This window comes from Heloderma suspectum, chromosome W (assembly GCF_057233095.1).
Source record: "Heloderma suspectum isolate Gila_16-S chromosome W, 16-S_ref, whole genome shotgun sequence".
Classification (NCBI taxonomy): domain Eukaryota; kingdom Metazoa; phylum Chordata; class Lepidosauria; order Squamata; family Helodermatidae; genus Heloderma; species Heloderma suspectum.
The window spans coordinates 67,583,730-67,605,267 of NC_139475.1; the positions used below are offsets into that span (position 1 = coordinate 67,583,730).

Consider the following 21,538-nt stretch of genomic DNA (forward strand, 5'->3'; position numbering starts at 1 on the left):
AGAAGGATTGAGAGTTTTACATCCAGAATTGTGGCAGGAAAGAATTCCAAGCCGCTCAGTTCTTGAACGATATTGTTTATATAAAAATTGAACAGGAAGGGAGCCAAAAGGCAGCCCTGATGTACACCTCTTTTGGTCAAGACGTTTTCTGAAAGCAGGCCATTTGCCCCAAGTCTGACCCTGAGAGAGGTATTGGAGTGGAGCATTTTAATTAAATAGAGCAACCTTCTGTCAATATTTGTGGTAGATAACTTTTCCCATAGGCGACTTCTGTCGATAAGATCAAAAGCTGAGCTGGAGTCCACAAAAGCGGTGAATAGTTTTTTTCTACTATGTTGAGAGTATTTTTGAATGAGATGGTGAAGAACAAAACATTGGTCTATTGTGGACTTTCCCTTTCTAAATCCTGCCTGTTGTTCAGCAATGATTGCGTTTTCAGCAGCCCAAGACTCTAGTCTGTGTAGTAGATATTTGGCGTATAATTTAGAGATGATACTTAGCAGACTAATTGGTCTAAAGTTCTTTGGATCGGACTTAGAACCTTTCTTATGAATTGGGACTACAATACTCACCCCACCCCAGCCTTCAGGAGCTCTCCCATGAGAATTTATAGAAGTGAATATGGTGGCAAGGACTGGACACCACCACTCAGAATTTGCTCTGAGCAATTCTCTGGGGAGCATATCCTCACCAGGCACGTTTTTTGTACGGAGGGAGTTGCTTAAGCCTTTTATCTCATCTGGAGTAACTGGATCCCGTTCAAGACAATGAGGGGACAACGTGAGTTTCGTATTATATAGCAGGGCTGTAGCAGTCCAAGGTGAGGAGTGACTGTAGAGTGCAGAAAAATAGGTGTGCCACTGATTGTGGATAGGGTTACTAAAGCCCAAAATCAGGATGAGTCCCTTTCCATAGCCTCCAGACCCAATTCCACCCATGATTTGTGCATGTATTCATTCTTTTTTGAGCACAACAAATTTTTATATTTTCTTCGGAGAAATATAAAACAAAATTTTCTGCAGAGCCCTCGCACCTCAGTTTTCTTATGGCCTTTGCTAGAGTATGTTTCTGGGATATGCACTGAGCCAACCTCTATTAGGAGATTTCAGTGAATGGATAGCTTTAGAGGTGACTAACAAAGGACTAATCATTTGAACCATTTTCCTCGAAGATTACCAGGGGATCTCCGGCAGTCAGAAGTTTATCTCTTAGTAACAGCATTCCAGGGGACACCAGGAATTGAGATAACTCTTCCTGGATCTTTCCATTCCACTGTATATGTCTTTCGCCTTGAACAGTCAGATTTCTGATGGTATTGTAGATAAGGGAATTGATCCCATGGTCAAAGAGAGAGAGAGTTGGATTGGCATATGATCACTCTCTGGCCTGATGGCAAGCAACCTTGAAGTTCAGAAAGTGGCCTGCAACTGGTTGAGAGAGGATCATAAAATCCAGCACACTTTGCCCCTCAGTCCAATATATGTATATGAATCAGTATCATAATCTCTGTCCTTCCCGTTACAAATATGTAGATGGAATTTAAGGACAAGGGCAAATAGTAACTGTCTGGCTTTATTAATCCCAGAATCTTTCGAGTTCCTGATGGGGCGATGGGCAAGCTCTTCAGGGCTTAATCCTATATTTTCTCCTATCTTGTTGTTATTTTGCCCAATTCTGGCATTCATGTCAACTGCTAATATAATTAGAGGGTCGACATTAGTGTCAAATAAAAAAGTAAGTACATGATCTACATCTGACCAAATTTGGTATCCCTCAGGCTTTAAATTATATGGGGGACAGTAGAATCATAGAATAGTAGGTGTCAGGGTGGACACTGAGCCCATAAAATACCAGAGTAGTTCTGATTCTGAGGAAGAGGAGCCGCTCCTGGGAGAGGAGCGTGCTCATCTTTCCCAGGGCCAACAGCTGACAGAAATTCCTCCCACCAGCATTCCTAGCTTAGATAGCAGTCCTGGGAGTGACAGAGCATGGAAAGCAGACTTGCTGGATGCGCGACACCAACGCAGGGAGCGGTGCCAAATGGAGGGCGCGGAAAGGAGGCGTAGTGCCCGGTTGGCGCGCAAACAACGGTTGCACCCAGAGGATCCAAGGGAAAAGGGGAGGGACTCTCCCTAGCCCATAAGTTCAGGGTCTGCCAGTGATTCCCTTTCAAACGGGGACCAACTGTTCCAACTTAGGGCATAGGTACTCTGCTGCTCATATCTAGTTTCTAACAGTAGAGTTGTTAAGTTGTAAAAGAGGAATAAAGCTTTGAAAAGAATCCCTTTGTCTGTGTCTGGACTTGGCTACTGGATTAGACTGAGGAGCCCTTGACAGCTTGGTCCCCATTCCTCTTTTTTTTTTCTCTCTTCTATATCCTTATGGAGGGTGCCGGGGACCCGGCAGTGCAAGCTCTAGTGCAAGAGAACCAGATTCTCCGTGATCAGATGGCTCAACTGACGGCTGCCGTGCAGAATCTACAGTCTGCGGTTCAACCCCCTCCACCTCCGATTCCCCCTCGCCGCAAGTGCCCGGTGGCTTTGCCAGAGAAGTTTTCTGATGAGAAAGGACTTTTTCAGATTTTCAGGGCCCAATCAGAGCTGTACATGCGTCTTAGGCCTGAGGATTTCCAGACGGAACAGGTTCGTGTGGGTTTCATCATTAACCTACTGTCAGGCATGGCAGCTAGATGGGCTTCGGGGCTCCTGATCGCTAATGACCCCCTGCTCGGGGGCTATCAAGGTTTCATGACAGCGATGGCCCATTTTTTCGGTGACCCCCTGGGTACGCAGACGGCTTCTCAGGAGATTCGCCACCTCTGGCAGGGCAAGGACTCAGTTTCCAGCTACGCTACAACCTTTCGCTTGCTGATGCAGGATTTACAGTGGAATGATGCCACGCTAGTGGCTCAGTTTTTGGATGGTTTGAACGACGAGATCTTAGATGAGTTGGTGTGCACGCCCAGCCTGCCTATTTTGGAGGACCTCATCCAGACCTGCCTTCAGATAGATAGTCGGCTGGAGGGGCGCCGGGGGCCGGGATTTCCCTCCTCCCATTCCCCCACGTTTCCTGCCCCCTCCCCCACCCCCCGCTCCAACGGTGGGGGTGGAGGAGACCCCGATGCAGCTGGGAGCTACCCGAGCCTCACTGCTGCCAGAGGAACTTGAGCGCCGGCAAGCTGAGCGCCGATGTTTCCGAGGTGGAAAGCTGGGGCATTTCGCCAAGACCTGCCGAGTTAAATCCACAGTTCCGCTGCCTCCCCCTCCTCTCCTTCCCCCTCCTCGTCCCCAGGCCTGACTAGACTGCCCCCCATGCTGGTTGGGGGCCTCCAGTGTGGGGGTCAGTTCCCCACCGGGTGGGTGCCTTCCCCAACCCCCCCACCCTCCCATCTGCTGTTGCATGTTCACCTCCGCTCCTCCCAGTGGGGTGGGGTGGAGGCCCTAGCTTTAGTGGACTCGGGGGCTACGACCAGTTTCATGGATGAGACTTCGCCCTCTTCCACAAGATTCCTACCCTGCCCCTTCCTGCCCCCTTGGCAGTGGAGACCATTGATGGGCGTCCTCTCTCTTCAGGCACGGTGACCCATATTACAGTTCCGCTCACTCTGCACACCCAGTCCCACGTTGAGCATATTCAGTTTCACTTAGCCAAGGTTCCCTTATACCCACTTGTGCTGGCTGTTTCCTGGCTCTCTAAGCACAATCCTCAGATTTCTTGGGGGCTTCAGCAAGTGGAGTTTGCGTCTCCCTACTGCCGGGAGCATTGCCTCCTGGAGGAGGTGCCAGTCCCAGCCCAGGCCTTAACCCTTTCTTCCCCTTCCTTGTCTGCTTCTGGCAGTCCTTCAGCTACCGTCATCCTCCCAGAGAAGTATGCAGCTTTTCAGGATGTGTTTGACAAGAAGGAGGCTGACCGGCTTCCCCCCCACTGCCCTTTTGACTGTGCCATTAACCGCATTCCGGGGGCGACCATCCCTACTGGTCGGCTGTATTCAATGTCGGAGCCGGAACTTCAAGCTCTGCGGGAGTTTTTGGACAAGAATCTCAAACGCCGCTTCATTCGCCTGTCTTCCTCCCCCGCCTGCGCTCCTACCTTCTTTGTGGCCAAATGATCTGGAGAGCTCCGCCTGGTGCACGATTTCAGAAATCTAAATTCGGTCTCCATCCCTGACAAGTACCCCCTCCCCCTCATGCCTGAGATGCTGGAGCGCCTGGGGTGAGCCAAGATTTTCACAAAGTTGGACCTGCGTGGCGCCTACAATCTCATTCGCATCTGGGAGAGGGATGAGTGGAAGACCTCTTTCGGGACCCGGTACAGAGCATATGAATACCTAGTGATGCCTTTTGGGCTCGCCTGCGCACCCCCCCCCCCCCCGTTCGCGTTTTACGAATGCCATCTTCCGGGACTATTTGGACACTTTCCTCATTGTTTATCTCGATGATTTACTTATATTTTCTGAGGACCCCCACGCCCATCAGGGTCATGTCTCCGCCATCCTCCAGCGCCTCCGCGAGAACCATCTTTATGCCAAGCTGGAGAAATGTGCGTTTGACCCAACCTCTTTGGACTATCTCGGCTACATTCTCTCAGCTGACGGTATCAGGATGGATCCTGCAAAGGTCCAGGCTGTCCTTTCCTGGCAGGCTCCAGCCACCAAGAAGGTCTTGCAACGTTTTCTGGGTTTTGCTAATTTCTACAGAAAGTTCCTGCCCAGTTTTGCTCAGATGACATGTCCTCTCACGGACCTCCTTAAGGGCAAGAAATCTCCTTTTCATTGGACGGCATCTGCCCAACAGGCTTTCGAGGAACTTAAGAAGCTTTTCAGTTCTGAGCCGATCCTGTTACATCCCGACCCGAGGAAGCCTTTTGTAGTGCAGATCGATGCCTCTGACTTTGCGGTGGGGGCGGTGCTCTTTCAGCCAAATCGGGAGGGTGGCGGGCTGCAACCCTGCGCCTACCACTCCAGGAAACTGACCATGTCTGAGAGGAATTATACCATTTGGGAGAAGGAACTGTTGGCCATCAAGTCCGCTTTGGAGACCTGGCGTCATCTTCTGGAGGGGGCGCAGCACCCAGCCGAAGTTAGAACCGACCATCGCAACCTCGAACATCTTCAGACAGCCTGTGCCTTAAACCAGCGGCAGATTAGGTGGTCGCTTTTTTTTTTCTCAGTTCCACCTTAAGATTTGCCATGTGAAAGCCTCCGACAACCTACAAGCAGATGCTCTTTCTCATAAGCCTGACCTCCAGCCAGAGAGTGAGGAAAATCCCACCCCCTCTGATTCTTCCCCCCCAAGGCCTGGCGGCAGCTGCGGTGCCTCATTCTTGGGAGGAGCTCCTTCTCTCTGCACAGGCTCAGGATGCTTTTGTTCGCACAAAGGTGGAGGAATTGGGGCTAGCCTCTGCCCCCCCACTCTACCCCCCCACTCTACCCCCTTTTCTTTGCGAGGTGGCCTGCTTTACCATTCCGGCCAGGTCTATGTGCCTTCTAGACCCCTCCGCAAGAAGGTCCTCCATCAGTGCCACAACTCCCCCACAGCTGGGCATTTTGGCGTCACCAAGACCCTGCATGGAGTGACAAGGGATTTTTGGTGGCCTCGTGTGTGTTGGGACGTCAAGTCCTATGTCACCTCCTGCCCAACCTGCCAGCGGGCGAAGGCCCCCTCACGCAAGCCCACAGGCTTGCTTCACCCCCTGCCTACGCCCTCAGGACCTTGGAAACTGCTCTCCCTTGACTTCATCACTGACTTGCCTCGCTCAAGTTCCTAGGTGCAGAACTTGGCATTTCTCCCTATTAAATGTCAGTCTGTTGTTTTCTGCCCAGCGCTCCAGTCTATCCAGATCCCTTTGAATTTTGTTTCTGTCTTCCAAAGTATTAGCTATCCCGCCCAATTTTTTGTCATCTGCCAATAGGATCAGCATTCCCTGCACCTCCTCCTCCAAGTCATTCATAAAAATGTTGAAGAGCACTGGGCCCAGGACTGAGCCCTGCGGTACCCCACTCGTGACCTCTCCCCAGCTTGAGAAGGTCCCACTGATAAGCACTCTTTGGGTCCGATTCTGTAGCCAACTGTGGATCCACCGGATCGTTGTTTCATCTAGCCCACTTTGAGCTAGTTTGCGCCTCAGGATATCAAAATATTGATCAAGAAATTTTTTAAACCAAGAGGTCCAGGCAACTTGGAGGGTTATGATATTGTTAGTAAAGCCTATATCAACAGGTGATATAATTGGGTTAAAGTCAACTGAGACCAGTGTGGCAAGACCACCTCTTGGACATCCTTTATTTTCTACTTTAATTGCAGGCGAAGAATAAGAAACATACCCAGGTAGAGAGGGAAAAGTTGTTAATGTGACCCAGGATTCTTGAATAAGAGTGATCTGAAATTGGGCACAGAATTCTTTAAAGTTCTCATCTGCTAGTTTAGAGGTCCAACCTGCAACGTTCCAGGAGAGAATCTTCATCAACACCAGGTGTTTAGAGCGAGGATGGGTTGGGTAGTCAGCATTTCTCTACCTCTGCAGACATGCTAGGGGCAGGTTTACCAGGTATCTCTCTATTACGCTGAACGTCTGTGGCTTCTTTTCTATAGTTTCTGCCCTTTGATGGACTTTTATTAGGTACAGGTTGGTGATACTCACATAGAGGGTCCACTTCTATGGTATGGTCTTCAACTGTACAATTCTGAGCAGCATGTAGTATAGTTGGAGTCAGTAAATGGACTAAACACCAGAACTAAACACCATTTTTCATTTATCTTTGGCTTAATTCTTTGATGCATTCTATTTGGGTTTTTGATCTTTAAGTCTGTCCCAAGGACAAGTACGTGCTGCCATGGATCTTGTATTATATCTTGTGCAGAAGGAGAGACACTAGGAATCCTGCTCTCAGGGGTCTCAGTTAAAGGTTGTTTCAATAATCCCTTAGTGGCAGCAGATGTTCTTTTAGATACTGATGTCTTAAGCTTCTTTCTTTGCTGCTGCTGCTGCTTTGGTGACTTTGGGATGAGGTCATCTAATAATTTGCAAAGTGTTGGGATTTTTTTTTTTTTACCTTTCCTAGAGATTTTAACATATTTAGACTTTCTTTTATCTATCTTCCTAGTTTGACGATTTTTCTTTAATAAGCTGTTTGTTAACTGCGCCCTTTTTTTTTTTTTTACCTATTTTAGAAGGGAGTCCATTATTTATAACTTCACTTTTTGAGAGGGTGTCCACTGAGGCCTCGAAGTTCTTATATCGTTAGTGCAACCATGGTAGTTAACGAACTGTAGCATTCTGCCAAAAATTTCTTTGTTAAGTCCAGGTCTTCAGTAATGAAATCTATCTGGTTCTTAAAGTGAGCGATAGGGTTTAAACTCTCAGTGGGATCCATTCCCACTATAAGCTCACTCTTCACCAATGGAGGAATTTCCACCATTAAGACAGCGGAAGATTCAAGAGTAAACACAGAGGTCCTATGGTTCCCTCCCAGCCATGCAGAAGGGGACTCTTTTGTACTTGCAGCATATGTGATGTTGGCTTGGGCAATTTCTGTTGCAAGATCAATTTCCCCTTCCCTATCCTGTGTGGTAGAATTGTTACAAGGGAGGTAATTTACAGACCAATCCAAGATATTAGGGCAGACTGATGAGGTGGAATGAAAACAGGAAGACTTATTGCTGTCTTTCTCTTTTAAAGCAAAAAAGGATGGAATTTTTGTTTATTTGTTTTCTTTTTGGGGTGGGGAAGGTCAAGCACTGGGGGAGAGAAGATCCCCAAGGCCTTACACCCTTGTGTCATGAGAACCATACTTGATAATTAAAATCAATTTAATTAAAATAAGTAAAAATTAAGACAAAGCAAAAAATTCACCATGAAATAAATTAAAATAGCTTGAGCTAGGCCAGCAAGCACATTAAAATAAAATACAACCTTAGTTGCCAGTGCTGTGGGGTTCACCAGTTCATTTCATTCAAAAGTTTCAACCCCACGAACACTGACACATAAGCACTAACTTAAATGGACACAGACAATATTCAAAGAAAACAATTGCAGAGGAAACGGAGCAGGTAAAACTTGTCAGCAGCTGTAAATTCACAACTCAAGGGCCAGATCCTGCCAGAAGCTCTGGTTTGCCACAGGGAGGAGACCATGGGCAAGGGTCCTTAATCCATAGGCAGGCCACAAGCGACTCCCCAATAATTCTGTGCAGCAGGCGATCACACAAAGAAAGACGCAGGCAGTGGCCCAGGCCTAGGCATGGAGCAGGGATGACAGGGAAGGACGAGAAGGCCAGTCAAAAAGCGAACTCACCTTAGCCAATAAACCCAGACTGTCTTAATTCCACAACAATTCCAAAGCAAGTCCGAGCCTCTCCTTGGCCAAGTCCTGCAAAATCTCCAGGGCTGGTAGGAGTAGCAAAAAAGACTCCAGTTCCCATCCACCAAGACTTAATCCCAATGCCAGGTGCTGATTTCATGCACCTTCTGCTGAGCTTTACAGGTGTCTTATCTTTATTTTTATTTAACGTTCCACACGCACCAGCCCAGCTGCTGCGGCTCCAAGGACGGAGCAGACTTGTATCTATGTTTTCACTCCTCAAAGAGCTAAACATTCATCATCCAAGGATTGCACATAAAGTCCCACATAAACGGCAATAAATTTATGGGGATTTCCGAGCTACAAAAAGGATAAAATACTGCAAATACCGCAGATAGGGAGGAATGCCAAAACAAGCTACTACTCCGTCGCCATCTTGGATACAGGTCCAATTGATAAGTTGTTTTGCAGCTTTGACTGACTGTTGATAATTGTTGTTTTGTAAAATCTATTAGCATAATTGTACCCCCGAGCACTATACATTTTGGAACTGGTCTGGTGCAGTTGTGTAGGTCTCTTACACCTGGAGTGTTTGTACCGAAACGGTTAATGTAATAAACGTCAGAGGCCACAGCTAACTGTGGTCTGTCTTTTCCTGGCAGCCACGCTGGTGGCCGTGCTGGAGCGGGACACCCTTGGCATCCGTGAGGTGCGCCTCTTCAACGCAGTGGTCCGGTGGTCGGAAGCTGAGTGCCAGCGACAGCAGCTGCAGGTGGTTCCGGAGAACAAGCAGAAAACCCTGGGCAAAGTGCTCTCGCTCATCCGCTTCCCTTTGATGACGATTGAGGAGTTTGCTGCAGGTTATTGGGACCCTTTCCTTTTAAAACACAGTTTTAAATCCGACTGAGCTTATGTATATATTTATAGAATGTATTTATTTATAAAATGTTTTTAAAGACATTTCTGCCCCCTCTTGGTTTTGCCGTTCTCTCCCTCCTTCCAGGCAGCTTACAGATAAATAAAACCAGTCATTAAGGTAACAGTGCAATTCGCAGACTAAGTATGCTACCAGCTTACACAGCACCACAAATAACTGCTGGAAACAAAGAGATGTGTTTGTAGCTTGCTCTGGAAGGCAAATAGTGAGAGAGTCACACAGTGAAGTGAGGCAGAAAATCTTCCACTGCTATACTTTTCCCTGAAAAAAATTGTTCCTTTACAAAAAGAAAAAAGGGCATTGTTCTGTTACATGAATTAGTAACATAATGGATACAATGCTAGTCAGATTGGATAGTTTCAATTATTATTCTTTTTAAAGCTGTCTATGGCTCAAGAAATATCTATATATATATCCTGCGCAGCTGTTTGGGCTTGCTAAAACTAGTATGTTAACAGTTTTCAGTGCCTTCACTTTTTCCTCTTTACATTTCCTTAACATTTAAAATAACATGAGGGGAAGTATAAGTTGTTCAGTTGTCATGTCTTAGAGAATTAACAAGTATTGCAGTGAAAATAATTTCAAAGCTTTGAATTTGTTCGACTGTAACATATTTAAGCCATGCTAAGATTACTGTCCTAAACATGGTACAGAGTAAGCCATTTGTACTCAGTTAGACTTAACCTCTGAGTAAACATATGTAGGACTGTGCTGTAAGTTGAGCTTTTTTCCTAATCAAATATAAACTTTTCAGATACTTACATAGCATGTAGAATTAATATGACGTACTACTTCTAGTTTTTTTGACAAAGATAAGTCAAATATGTTGAATTAGATACCTGTTGAGGGCACTGGATTTTTTTTCCAGTTCAGCATTTTCTGGAAAACCCACATCATGGGCCAAGCAGGCCCAACTCCTCAGGGCATTCTACAGTTGAGGTGCCAGGAAAGAATGTCCTATTTTTTGTACTCATCCACCACACTTCTGATGGTTGGGCAGTGCAGGGGGCTGAGTGGAGGCAGTGAGTATAGGGCCTCTGTTGATCTGAATGTGAGGGTAGGTTCATTTGGGTGGAGGAGATGGATTAAAATTAAACAGCTCTCTCTTCAGATTTCCCCCCTATTTTTCTGGGGTTTTGAGCTCAATTATGTGCAGGAATGTGATACCAAATGCAACTCTGCGTTTTCTTTTTAAATATAGTTTGGGGGGACCCCTTTCTTAAGAGCAACATGAATAGCATTGGGGTGAAAGAGCCCTTTGTTGAAGTTAAAACCACACTAGTTAGTCTTGGTACTAACTACATCTTTTGCCAATACAGTGTTGGATTTTGTCTCTGTTGGCAGTCATTTTCTATGTGAACGTTCCAGCATAGTACTGAAAAATTTGTTCTTTGTAATCATGATGCATCTCAGATTGGCAACTGTGCCACACCCCTTCCTCCAGAGCAAATATTTTGAAGCATTCTGCAGCCAGGAACAGTTACCAGCACTTGAAGCCTGCTTTGTTGTGAGGCAGTTGCCTCAAGGGTGGATTTTGGGCACTAATAAAGGGTGAGAGCATGGAGTATGGTGAGACCTGAGCCATGGGGTATTAATCCATCAGGAAGGGCTCCTGCGCAAGCCCTTCCGAAATGGACAGGAAGTGGGGCGCCATGTTGATTTTCTGCTGTATTAGTGCCTGTTTGTGCATATTGATCTCTGCTGTCTTCCTTTGGCTGTTTGACTTCAGTTGTAGGAGAGTGGGGTTTCATGCAGGTTTTCCAAAAGTGCTAAAGGTGAAGGTTACCCTTGCCACTCCATGTGCATACGCACTGCTCTAAACACAGCTATCACATAACGCTAAAGACAACCAATGCTTTTAATCCTGTGTACGTTTACTTGAAAATAAGCCCATGGATTTCAAAGAAATGTATTTCCCTTCCCTTGTTAGCACACTTCAAAAGCAATGAGTCCACATTTTCTATTACCTCTAGAGGGGGATTTTTTTTTCTGTCGAGGGTTGCATTCTCTCAGCGGTAATTTATGGGGAGAATGGTGGGCAGAACCAGAGTCAAAAATGGGCCAGCGCATCCCCTTATTTTTCTTTCTTTCTGGACAAAGGTTCAATTCTGTCTTTTTCTGACCATTGATGTGGACAGATGAGGTAGACATGGCAGGGGCAGGCAAGTAGGATTTCGGGGCTTCTTTACAGGGCTACTTAAGCAGGTGTGAAACTAGTTTAAATAAGTGTAGACATCCCTTAAGAAACAAATGTTAAGTCATGTCCGACTCTTCGTGACCCCATGGACCATAGCACGCCAGGCCTTTCTGTCCTGCGCTCTCTCCCGGAGTGTGCTCAAGTGCATATTCATTGCATCGGTGATGCTATCTAGCCATCTCATCCTCTGCCGTCCCCTTCTCCTTTTGCCTTCAGTCTTTCCCAGCATCAGGGTCTTTTCCAGGGAGTTTTCTCTTCGCATTAGATGGCCAAAATATTTCAGCTTCAGCTTCAGTATCTGTCCTTCCAATGAGCACTCAGGGTTGATTTCCTTTAGGATGGACTGATTTGACCTCCTTGCAGTCCAGGGGACTCGTAAGAGTCTTCTCCAGCACCACAGTTCGAAAGCATCAATTCTTCGGCACTCAGCCTTCCTTATAGTCCAGCTCTCACAGCCATACATTGCTACTGGGAAAACCACAGCTTTAATTAGACGGACCTTTGTCGGCAAGGTGATGTCTCTGCTTCTTACTATGCTGTCTAGGTTTGCCATAGCTTTCCTCCCCAGGAGCAAGCGTCTTTTAATTTCATGGCTACAGTCACCATCTGCGGTGAGCTTGGAGCCCAAGAAAATAAAATCTGTCACTGCTTCCATTTCTTCCCCTTCTATATGCCGGGAAGTGATGGGGCCAGATGCCATGATCTTAGTTCTTTTAATGTTGAGTTTCAAACCAGCTTTTGCACTCTCCCCTATCTCTCAACAAGAGGCACTTTAGATCCTCTTCGCTTTCTGCCATTAGGGTGGTATCGTCTGCGTATCTGAGGTTGTTGATAATTATCCCGGCAATCTTAATTCCAACCTGTGATTCATCCAACCCGGCGTTTCTCATGATGTACTCTGCATATAAGTTAAATAAGCAGGGCGACGATATGCAGCCTTGTCGTACTCCTTTCCCAATTTTGAACCAATCGGTTGTTCCATGTCTGTTTCTTACTGTTGCTTCTTGACCCTCATACAGGTTTCTCAGGAGACAAGCAAGGTGGTCTGCTACTCCCATCTCTTTAAGAATTGGCCACAGTTTGTTGTGATCCACACAATCAAAGGCTTTAGTGTAGTCAATGAAGCAGAAATAGACATTTTTCTGGAATTCTCTTGCTTTCTCCATGATGCAGCGAACGTTGGCGATTTGATCTCTAGTTCCTCTGCCTCTTCGAAACCCAGCTTTTACTTCCGGTAGTTCTCGGTTCACATACTGCTGAAGCCTAGCTTGTAGGATTTTGAGCATCACCTTGCTGGCATGTGAAATGAGTGCAATTGTACGGTACTTGGAACACTCCTTGGCGTTGCCCTTCTTTGGAATTGGAATGTAAACTGACCTTTTCCAGTCTTGTGGCCACTGTTGAGTGTTCCAGATTTGTTGGCATATTGAGTGCAGCACTAACAGCATCATCTTTTAGGATTTTAAATAGCTCAGCTGGAAGATTGTCATCTCCGCTAGCTTAGTAATGCTTCCTAAGGCCCACTTGACTTCACCCTCTAGGATGTCCGGCTCAAGTTCAGTGACTGCACTATCATGGCTATCAGGGACATTCAGATCTTTCCTGTATAGTTCTTCTGTGTATTCTTTCCACCTCTTCTTTTCTCATCTTTCCACCTCTTCTTTTCTTTTCCATCTTTTCTTGAAAAGATCTCTAGTCTTTCCCATTCTGTTGTTTTCCTCGATTTCTTTGCATTGTTCATTGAAGAAGGCCTTCTTGTCTCTCCTTGCTATTCTCTGGAACTCTGCATTCAGTTGGCTATATCTTCCCCTTTCTCCCTTGCTTTTCGCTTCCCTTCTTTCCTCAGCTACTTGTAAAGCCTCATCAGACAGCCACTTTGCTTTCTTGCATTTCTTTTTTTGGGGGGATGGATTTCATTGCTGCCTCCTGAACAATGTTACGGACCTGCGTCCATAGTTCCTCAGGCACTCTGTCTATCAGGTCTAATCCCTGAAATCTATTCCTCACCTCCACTGTATATTCATAAGGGATATGATTGAGGTCATACCTGAATGGTTTAGTGGTTTTCCCTACATTCTTCAATTTAAGCTGAAATTTTGCAAGAAGCAGCTCATGATCTGAGCCACAGTCAACTCCAGGTCTTGTTTTGACTGACTGTATAGAGCTTCTCCATCTTTGGCTGCAAAGGACATAATCTGATTTCGATATTGACCATCTGGTGATGTCCATGTGCAGAGTCGCCTCTTGTGCTGTTGGAAAAGAGTGTTTGCTATGATCAGCGTGTTCTCTTGGCAGAACTCTATTAGCCTTTGTCCTGCTTCGTTGTGTACACCAAGGCCATGCTTGCCTGTTATCCCGGTGATTTCTTGACTTCCTACTTTGGCATTCCAATCCCCTATGATGAAGAGGACATCTTTTTTTGGTGTTAGTTCTAGAAGGTGTTGTAGGTCTTCATAGAACCCATCAACCTCAGCTTCTTCGGCATCAGTGGTTGGGGCATAGACTTGAATTACTGTGATGTTGAATGGTTTGCCTTGGATTCGTACTGAGATCATTCTGTCGTTTTCGAGATTGTACCCCAGTACTGCTTTTCCCACCCTTTTGTTGACTATGAGTGCTACTCCATTTCTTCTAAGGGATTCTTGCCCACAGTAGTAGATATAATGGTCACCTGAATTAAATTCGCCCGTGCCTGTCCATTTTAGTTCGCTGATTCCCAAGATGTCGATGTTCAATCTTGCCATCTCATGTTTGACCACCTCCGGCTTACCTTGATTCATTGATCTTACATCCCAGGTTCCTAAACAATATTGTTCTTTACAGCATCGGACTTTCTTTTCACCACCAGACACATCCACATCTGAGTGTCCTTTTGGCTTTGGCCCAGCCGCTTCACTCTTTCTGGCGCTACTTGGAAATACCCTCTGCTGTTCCCCAGTAGTATATTGGACACCTTCTGACCTGAGGGGCTCATCTTCCGGCGTCATCTCTTTTAGCCTTGTGATACGTTCCATGGGGTTTTCTTGGCAAGAATACTGGAGTGGGTTGCCATTTCCTTCTCCAGTGGACCACATTTTGTCAGTACTCTCTGCCATGACCTGTCCGTCTTGGGTGGCCCTGCACAGCATAGCTTATGGCTCCACTGAGTTACGCAAGCCCCTTCGCCACAACAAGGCAGTGATCCATGAAGGGGAAGAAACAAATACATGCCTGTAATAAGCAAGATGGTTTGGACTCCTTTATGGACAATTGGGATCCATTTGTCTTGTTTGTAAATAATGAGCCATTGGTTAAGCTGAGAGATACGTGTTGTTCTGGTCAGATATGCCTCCTATACTAATGCTGTTAGTATTTTAAAGTGATCCAAGCTGGTGGCCCTCACTGCACCTTGGGGCAACAAATTCCATAAACTCTGCCTTCTATAGAGGACAACTTTCTTTTGCCTGTGCTGAATTAGACACCCATTAATTTCATTGGATAACCTTCTGAGAGAGGGGGAGAACATCTTTTCTATTTGCATCACTCCACACATCATTTTATAAGCTGCTTTTTCCTAAACTAAAACTATTGTGGCAGTGCAGTGTAGCGATTAGTATTGGACTAAGACCAGGGAGACCTGGGTTCAGATCCTCAGTTGATCCAGCGAGCCACCTTTTCTCAACCTGACCTTACTTCAAAGTGTGATTGTGAGGACAAAGTTGCGGGGGGGCACCCTGAGCTATTGCCTTCTGCCTTCCCCAGGGCCAGCTCAGTCGGGCATCCTCACTGACCGCGAAGTGGTCAGCCTGTTCCTCCACTTCACCGTCAACCCCAAGCCACGGGTGGAGTTCATTGACCGGCCCCGCTGCTGCCTGAGGGGCAAAGAGTGCAGTATCAACCGTTTCCAGCAGGTGGAGAGCCGCTGGGGGTACAGCGGGACCAGCGACCGGATCAGGTGGGCTTTCTGATGCCGCTCCACTGACTGAGCCAATTGAGGAGCGACTGTGTTCTCTCTGGTTTATTCATTTGGGTTGGGAGTCGTTTGGGGATGGCAGGATAACCCAGTGTGGCATAGTTGTTGGAGTACCTGGTACCCTTCCAGTGTGTTGCATTACAAATCCCATGGCTAATGGCCATGCTGGCTGGAGATGATGGGAGTGTAGTTCAGCACCTCTGGTGGGGCACTGAACTTTGAAAGGCTGTAGTAGAGTGTCACATTAGAACTGGGGAGACCCTGGTTAAAATCTCCACATGGCCAGATGTTCACTTTTTCTCTCAGACCAGCCTACTGCACTGGATTGTTGTGAGGATAACATGGGAGTTGGCACAGCCATGTGTGCTGTCTTGAGCTCTTCTGAGGAAAGACCAGGTATAAATGGCAACATTAATAATAAGTAGAAGCATTGTGGGATGTTTGGTCCAACCACCTGCCTGAAGCAGATGAATTATGCAGCGACATCTCATGTCAGCCAGTCCCCAATCCTCTTTGTCACTCTATCCCAGCTTGATGCCCTCCAGATGTTTTTGACTATGACTCCCAGCATGCCTGACCATTGGCTGGGGCTGATGGGGGTTGAACTCCAACACATCTGAAGAGCACCAGGTTGCTGACGGCTGCTCTAGTTTCATGCCTTAGCAAATTACACGTTCTGCTAATTCTGTAGCGTGCAACTGCCCCTTTACTTTTTACTTACACCAAAATAAGTGTGCAGGGCTCTGTTCTGGGTTGGAACTGCTAAGCATACAGAGGGGAAATTTAGTCTGAACCACCCCCAGCCCTTTTCCTCCTGAAATTTGCACCCCCCCCATGGCAAGTTTTTTTTTAAAGCCTCCATTGTTATGAACAGAGGCTCCCCCCCCCCCTTTAAACTGGGGCAGGAGGAGTTGGGATTTCAGGAGGGAAGGATTAAATTTCTCCTCCCCATGTGTGGTTGTCCAAAACCAGGTTGCTACCCCGCATGCATACTACAGAGTAAATGAAAGATGGAGAGGCAGCTGCATGCCACATAATTAATGCTAGTTTGATCCTGTGAAATGGAACTTGGGGTGGGCCTGTGCAGATTTGTTCTGGATGACTCCTGCTGAATTGAAATGGACTAGAATCTGGGACATGGTTGGGGAGGGGCCAAATGCTGGCCTCACCAGGTCCAAAGGGTCAGGTTTAGCCTCGGTGGGAGTTACCTTTGCTTTCTTCCATATAAACGAATGGCTACCATTCATTCCTATTTGTACTTAGGGACAGAATTGCAGTTGGGGCAAAGCATGAACTGCTCTGCCCTTATCTAGCAGCCCCACCAGTCAAAATCTTGACCCCTCAGTACAGTCAATTCAGTCCTTTTGCTGCTTGAGCTGCTCGATCCCTTTCCTTCTTCTTGAAACAAAGAATAATTCGCTGCAAGTGGTAACGGCTCTTTTGCTGCCACCTGCAGAAGGACACCAAAGCTTGCTTTCCTTGGCTAAGATGCGCATGCCACCCTATTTTCTGGTCACATCCTATGAGTGTTTTCATTTTGAAACAGTCGTGTGCAAATCTAGATGAATGGCAGATTTTCAAGTTAGCAACCATCTACCAAACTCAGCTCAGCTTTGGTGCATGTCAGCTATTCAAAATGTTGCAGTCAGATAAAAGAGGATGGAGGGATGTAGGCTTTTGTTACTAGCTTGCCTTTGGAGTTGACTGTACCTTTTAAAATCTGTCCTTTTCTCAAACCCTGCAGGTTCTCCGTCAACAAGAGGATATTTATAGTTGGATTTGGGTTGTATGGATCGATCCATGGCCCGACAGATTACCAAGTAAATATACAGGTAGAAAACTCTCTAGGCTTTGGCTTGCTTGCATGGGGGCAAGGAACGGCATCCAGCACTGAACAGACAGGTGCCGCTTTTGCAAAATTCTCACTATCACAAGCTTATTCATAAGCAAATCTGTGACCTCTGCTGTTAATGTGCAGAGGAAACATGCCTAGAAGAGCCGCGTCCTCATTTACAGAAAGTATGGTAAGCTGAAAGTTTCCCTTTGTCTCCCCGCCCGCCCTCCCTCCCTCCCTTTTCAGATCATTCACACCGACAGCAACACAGTCCTGGGCCAGAATGACACTGGATTCAGCTGCGATGGATCCTCCAACACTTTCCGGGTCATGTTTAAGGAGCCTGTTGAGATCCTGCCCGCTGTCAGCTACACAGCCTGCACAACATTGAAGGTGCTCTGAGCTGGGGGAGGGAGGACTCCTTTGCCCTTCAGAAACGGGGTGGAGGGGGAGCTCTGAGAAAAGCGACTCTGGTCGAGCCACTTTCAGTTTTGCACTGTTCTGGTGGGGAGAAAGCGAGGAACCAAAACAGTCCACCAGGCCAGTTCTGTGGCTTGCTCGGTGCTTGGCCACACCCCTGTATCTGTAGTCCCGGGCAAGTGACTTCTGAGCTGCCCCCCCCCCCCCTTATGTCTAGCAGACTGCATCTGCTTTGGTGAGTCACCCAGTGTTCCAAGCCTACCTCAGAGCTTGGGCCTGTCCTGCTGGTTCGGGACTGAGTTGAAGAGCCCGGGCTCAGGTGGGGCCCGGTGTAAGGGTGGTGGCTGGCCTCTGTGATTGCTTCAGTCACAGCAACCTCCCTTTTCTCTCCGACGGTTCGTGCAGGGCCCCGATTCCCACTATGGCACCAAAGGGCTGCGTAAAGTGATCCATGAGACACCGACCACAGGCGCCAAGACCTGCTTCACTTTCTGTTACGCTGCGGGCAACAACAACGGCACCTCCGTGGAGGATGGACAGATCCCAGAGATCATCTTCTACACATAGTGGGATACCGCTGGGAATTTGCTGCCTGACGGGTGTGGCTGCTTCTCCTCCTGCCCCCCTTCATGTGCCCTTTCAAGCTGAAATCGCTGACTTGCGTACTGCTGTACCAGCGGGAGGGATGCTAGACAGAGGACCCAGATTGGGCAGGCAGTCCGAGATGGCGCTCCTGCGGCTGACACGGGAGTTCACAGATGGCATGTTGGCTGGTTTTGCTGGCAGTCTCTTCCATTCCTGTTAGCAGTCCGGTTCGGTGATCCTTTCATTGCACTGAATGTAGCCGCTTTTACACCCAGCCATTCCTGGGGTGGGGTGGGGGGCAAACTTGTTCCCAAGAGGAGTCTGTGCTCACCAAAAAGAACTCCTGTGCACTGCTGTCGGGATGGTGTGGGGGGCGGGGGGGGGGGGGAAGAGGGTTTAGATGGCTGTCATTTAGCTAATATTGCCAAGAACAATATATGTATGCACAAAGCACTTGCCCCCTTCCATGTGCCCAGCAGAGGTCCTGGCTAGGACAGAGGACTTATACCAGCCTTCACAGCCTGGTGCTCCCCAGATGGGTTGGACTGCAACTCCCATCATTCCCAGCCAGCATGGCATTGGTTGGGGAAGGGTTGTGCATACTCTTGGAGGCAATTCTGTACACTACGTTACGTGGAGAATGAGTTCTTTGCATGGGATAAGCAGTGTTTCAAGACAGCCCTTGACTTTGAACTGACGGAGGCGGAGTGAAGGGGAGGCCCTCAAGAGCTAGTCCGTTTGCCCTGCAGGTCTGCTTTTCCTGCATGGGTGGCTTAGCCAAGTGCTCTGAATGGGGCGAGGATTTCCCTCGGAGCAGCCTTTACCACAAGGTGATTCGCAACTGTGCAAAGTCCCTGGACTCTGATCCTCAGTGTGTTTGCTGCTGCTGCTGCTAATATAGTGCAACTTAACGGTGCATTTTACTCTTCAGCTGTGTTCCTGGTGTCTTTCTTATTAACATGCTGCTGCCATGGCTGTTGTTTGTTTTTGTTTTTTAAACAATGAATTGGCTGAGCTTTGAGCCACCTTTGCAGAAATCTAACTCCCAAACAGAGGTTGTTTTGAGAACTTTCCTTGTCTGTGTTCAAAACTTGCACCTTCTTGTTCATAGCTTCCCAAACCATAAATAATGGGACTCTTTTGGAGTAGGCAGAAGTATACTTCCTCTTGTCACTGCAGCAGCTCCCTGAGATACTGTTCACCCTGGGGAAGGCCCTCCTCTCTGAAGCTGGTTGCTGTCTTCACCGTCACTAGGCAGCCCTGCTTCAGCTGATTGGTTGCACTGCCTGATGGAATGTGCCAACCATGTGAAGCTTTGCTCAAGAACATCCCCTTCCCACTAATAGGTCACGTCTGAACTGTCAAAACATGCTGTTAAGAGACTACTTCCCTACTTCTGTCTCTTGGGGGAACTGCTGTGATCCAACAGGAAGCTGTGAAACCCAGCTAAGGTTTGATGGTTTTGTCCAAAGCCGTTAACATGGCAATATGCTCTCCTGTTTATGGGAGTGGGAGGGTGGATTGGTGCCTCTCCACAGCCAGTTGGGAAGCAAAACTCATCCCTGCCAGTGCCGATACATCAATTTGCATTTCCACTTTCTTACTGTGAAATTGCTTATGGATAGGAGTGTGTGGTCATTTGCCCCCAGGCTCCTGTTCAAAACCGAAGACTGAATCCCACGCTGAGGAACAAAGAAGGGGTTTCATTTTCCAGGAATAGTTCCCTATGCTTGACACGTGTAGAAATTATATCAATCTGTGACACGTTCACAAGGTTGAACCTGTTGATGTGTGCTGTTTTTCTCAGATACCCAGACAGGGACTTGGTTCTGCAGGAGTCATCCTTGCCTCAGCATGTGTGTTGTCTTAATTGCTCCCAACAACATCTTTGCCATTCTGAGGCTATGTCTATGCTCCAGAATTGAATCCAGCTTCAAACTTGTTCAACTAGTGTAGCATCTCGCTGAGAAAGTTCTGTGGATGGTGTGGGATTTCTTTGAGCAGGAAAGAGTATTTGCCACTTCTTTGAATCTGGGCTGCTGTTGGAAAATATGTTCCTCCTTGAAATCCTTGTTTAAATGCAGCAGGGTCTCTGGGCCTTAGAGCAACATTAATGTATCTTTGTGATAACACTGTCCACAAAAGCACTTCAGGGGTGTCTGTGTACGTTGTCTCGCTATGCACTTGTGTGCCTTGATATGGCCAGTTTGAATAATGGTTCCATTACTCAGTCACCAACTCCCCATTGATGCAAGGCAAAAGCCTGTGTGCCAGTGATGTTTACCAAGACGACACAGTGCCAGCTTGTAGCTTGCTTTGCACTTCCCAGGATGAATGGACTCTCAATTTCCTCTCTTCCTTTCTCAACCCTCACCCCTTCCATTTAATCAGAGATGAATGTTTTCTGAGCTGTGTACATACCCACATCTTCCATATATCAATGAAAGATAATCACTGAACAGATTCCAAACCAAGGCTACTACCTTTGTGGGAAAATCTTTGTAATTGTGATCACGTGTGTGATGGTGTGTGTGTGCATGGGGATGATTTAGTAAAGTATCACCAACTGAAGTAAGACCTCTGCCCAAGTGAAGTGAAAATTTTGGCGCTTGCAATTTACTGTAGGCCAGAACTGGCCCCCACCTTGAGAGGACCCTCTCCTAACTGGGAAAAACTTCCAGGATGTGGGTAGGTAGTTGCAGGCATCTCATGTCATGCCCTAGGATGATGAATGTGTCTTGATGTGCTATTTGGTGTTCGTGCATTCTCCCTCTTTTTGATTTGTAAATACGAAATTAATAAAGGCAGCTAGATTGTCTTTAAGCAAGTGTTCCCTTGTGATTTGAGGAGTAGGTTCACACAGCAGCAAACAGGTGACAGTTCAAACTGCAGAGGGTGTGGAACTAGCTTTGCATGCAGGAGGAGCCCCATTTGAAGCTGTGGCATAGCCAAAGGGCCAAGCTGGCAGGCAACGGGAAAGCGCTTTCTCTGTTAGAGGCCTTAGGGGAGCTTCTGCTTGTCAGAGTAGACAGTTCTGGCCTTGATGAACCAAAAGCCTGGCTCAAAATAAGGCACTGTCATACATTTTTGAAACTTCCCTCAGTTTCCAAAGCACTTTGCTGGGCACCAAGGAGAAGAGACTGCAGTGGCGTGCCCAGATGTGGTTCTATTGATTTTGAGGGGGGGGGGCATTTTTCTCCACAGACTCCCTCTGCAGGTACGTTTTTAGATAACCTTGGTATGTAGAACCCCACTCTTAAAGACAAGGATTGGGGGGAGAGGAGGTTCTGGTAGCAGGCAGTCCCATAGACAGCC

The 21,538-nt window shown here is 47.2% G+C and overlaps 1 protein-coding gene across 3 annotated transcripts in view; it reads left to right on the forward strand.

Moving 5' to 3' along the window:
- Positions 1-19,151, forward strand: part of LOC146334129 (BTB/POZ domain-containing protein 2-like) — a 36,999-nt gene extending 17,848 nt beyond the window's left edge. For 2 of the 3 annotated variants that reach the window (XM_084825129.1, XM_084825131.1), the window contains exons 5-9: positions 8,961-9,158; positions 15,174-15,366; positions 17,129-17,216; positions 17,465-17,611; positions 18,044-19,151. In XM_084825129.1, the coding sequence (XP_084681255.1) occupies positions 8,961-9,158; positions 15,174-15,366; positions 17,129-17,216; positions 17,465-17,611; positions 18,044-18,205 (788 nt within the window). In that variant the 3' untranslated portion in view covers positions 18,206-19,151. The remainder of the gene's footprint in view (positions 1-8,960; positions 9,159-15,173; positions 15,367-17,128; positions 17,217-17,464; positions 17,612-18,043) is intronic. The other variant, XM_084825130.1, reaches the window with a different exon arrangement.
- Positions 19,152-21,538: the final 2,387 nt, after the last annotated feature.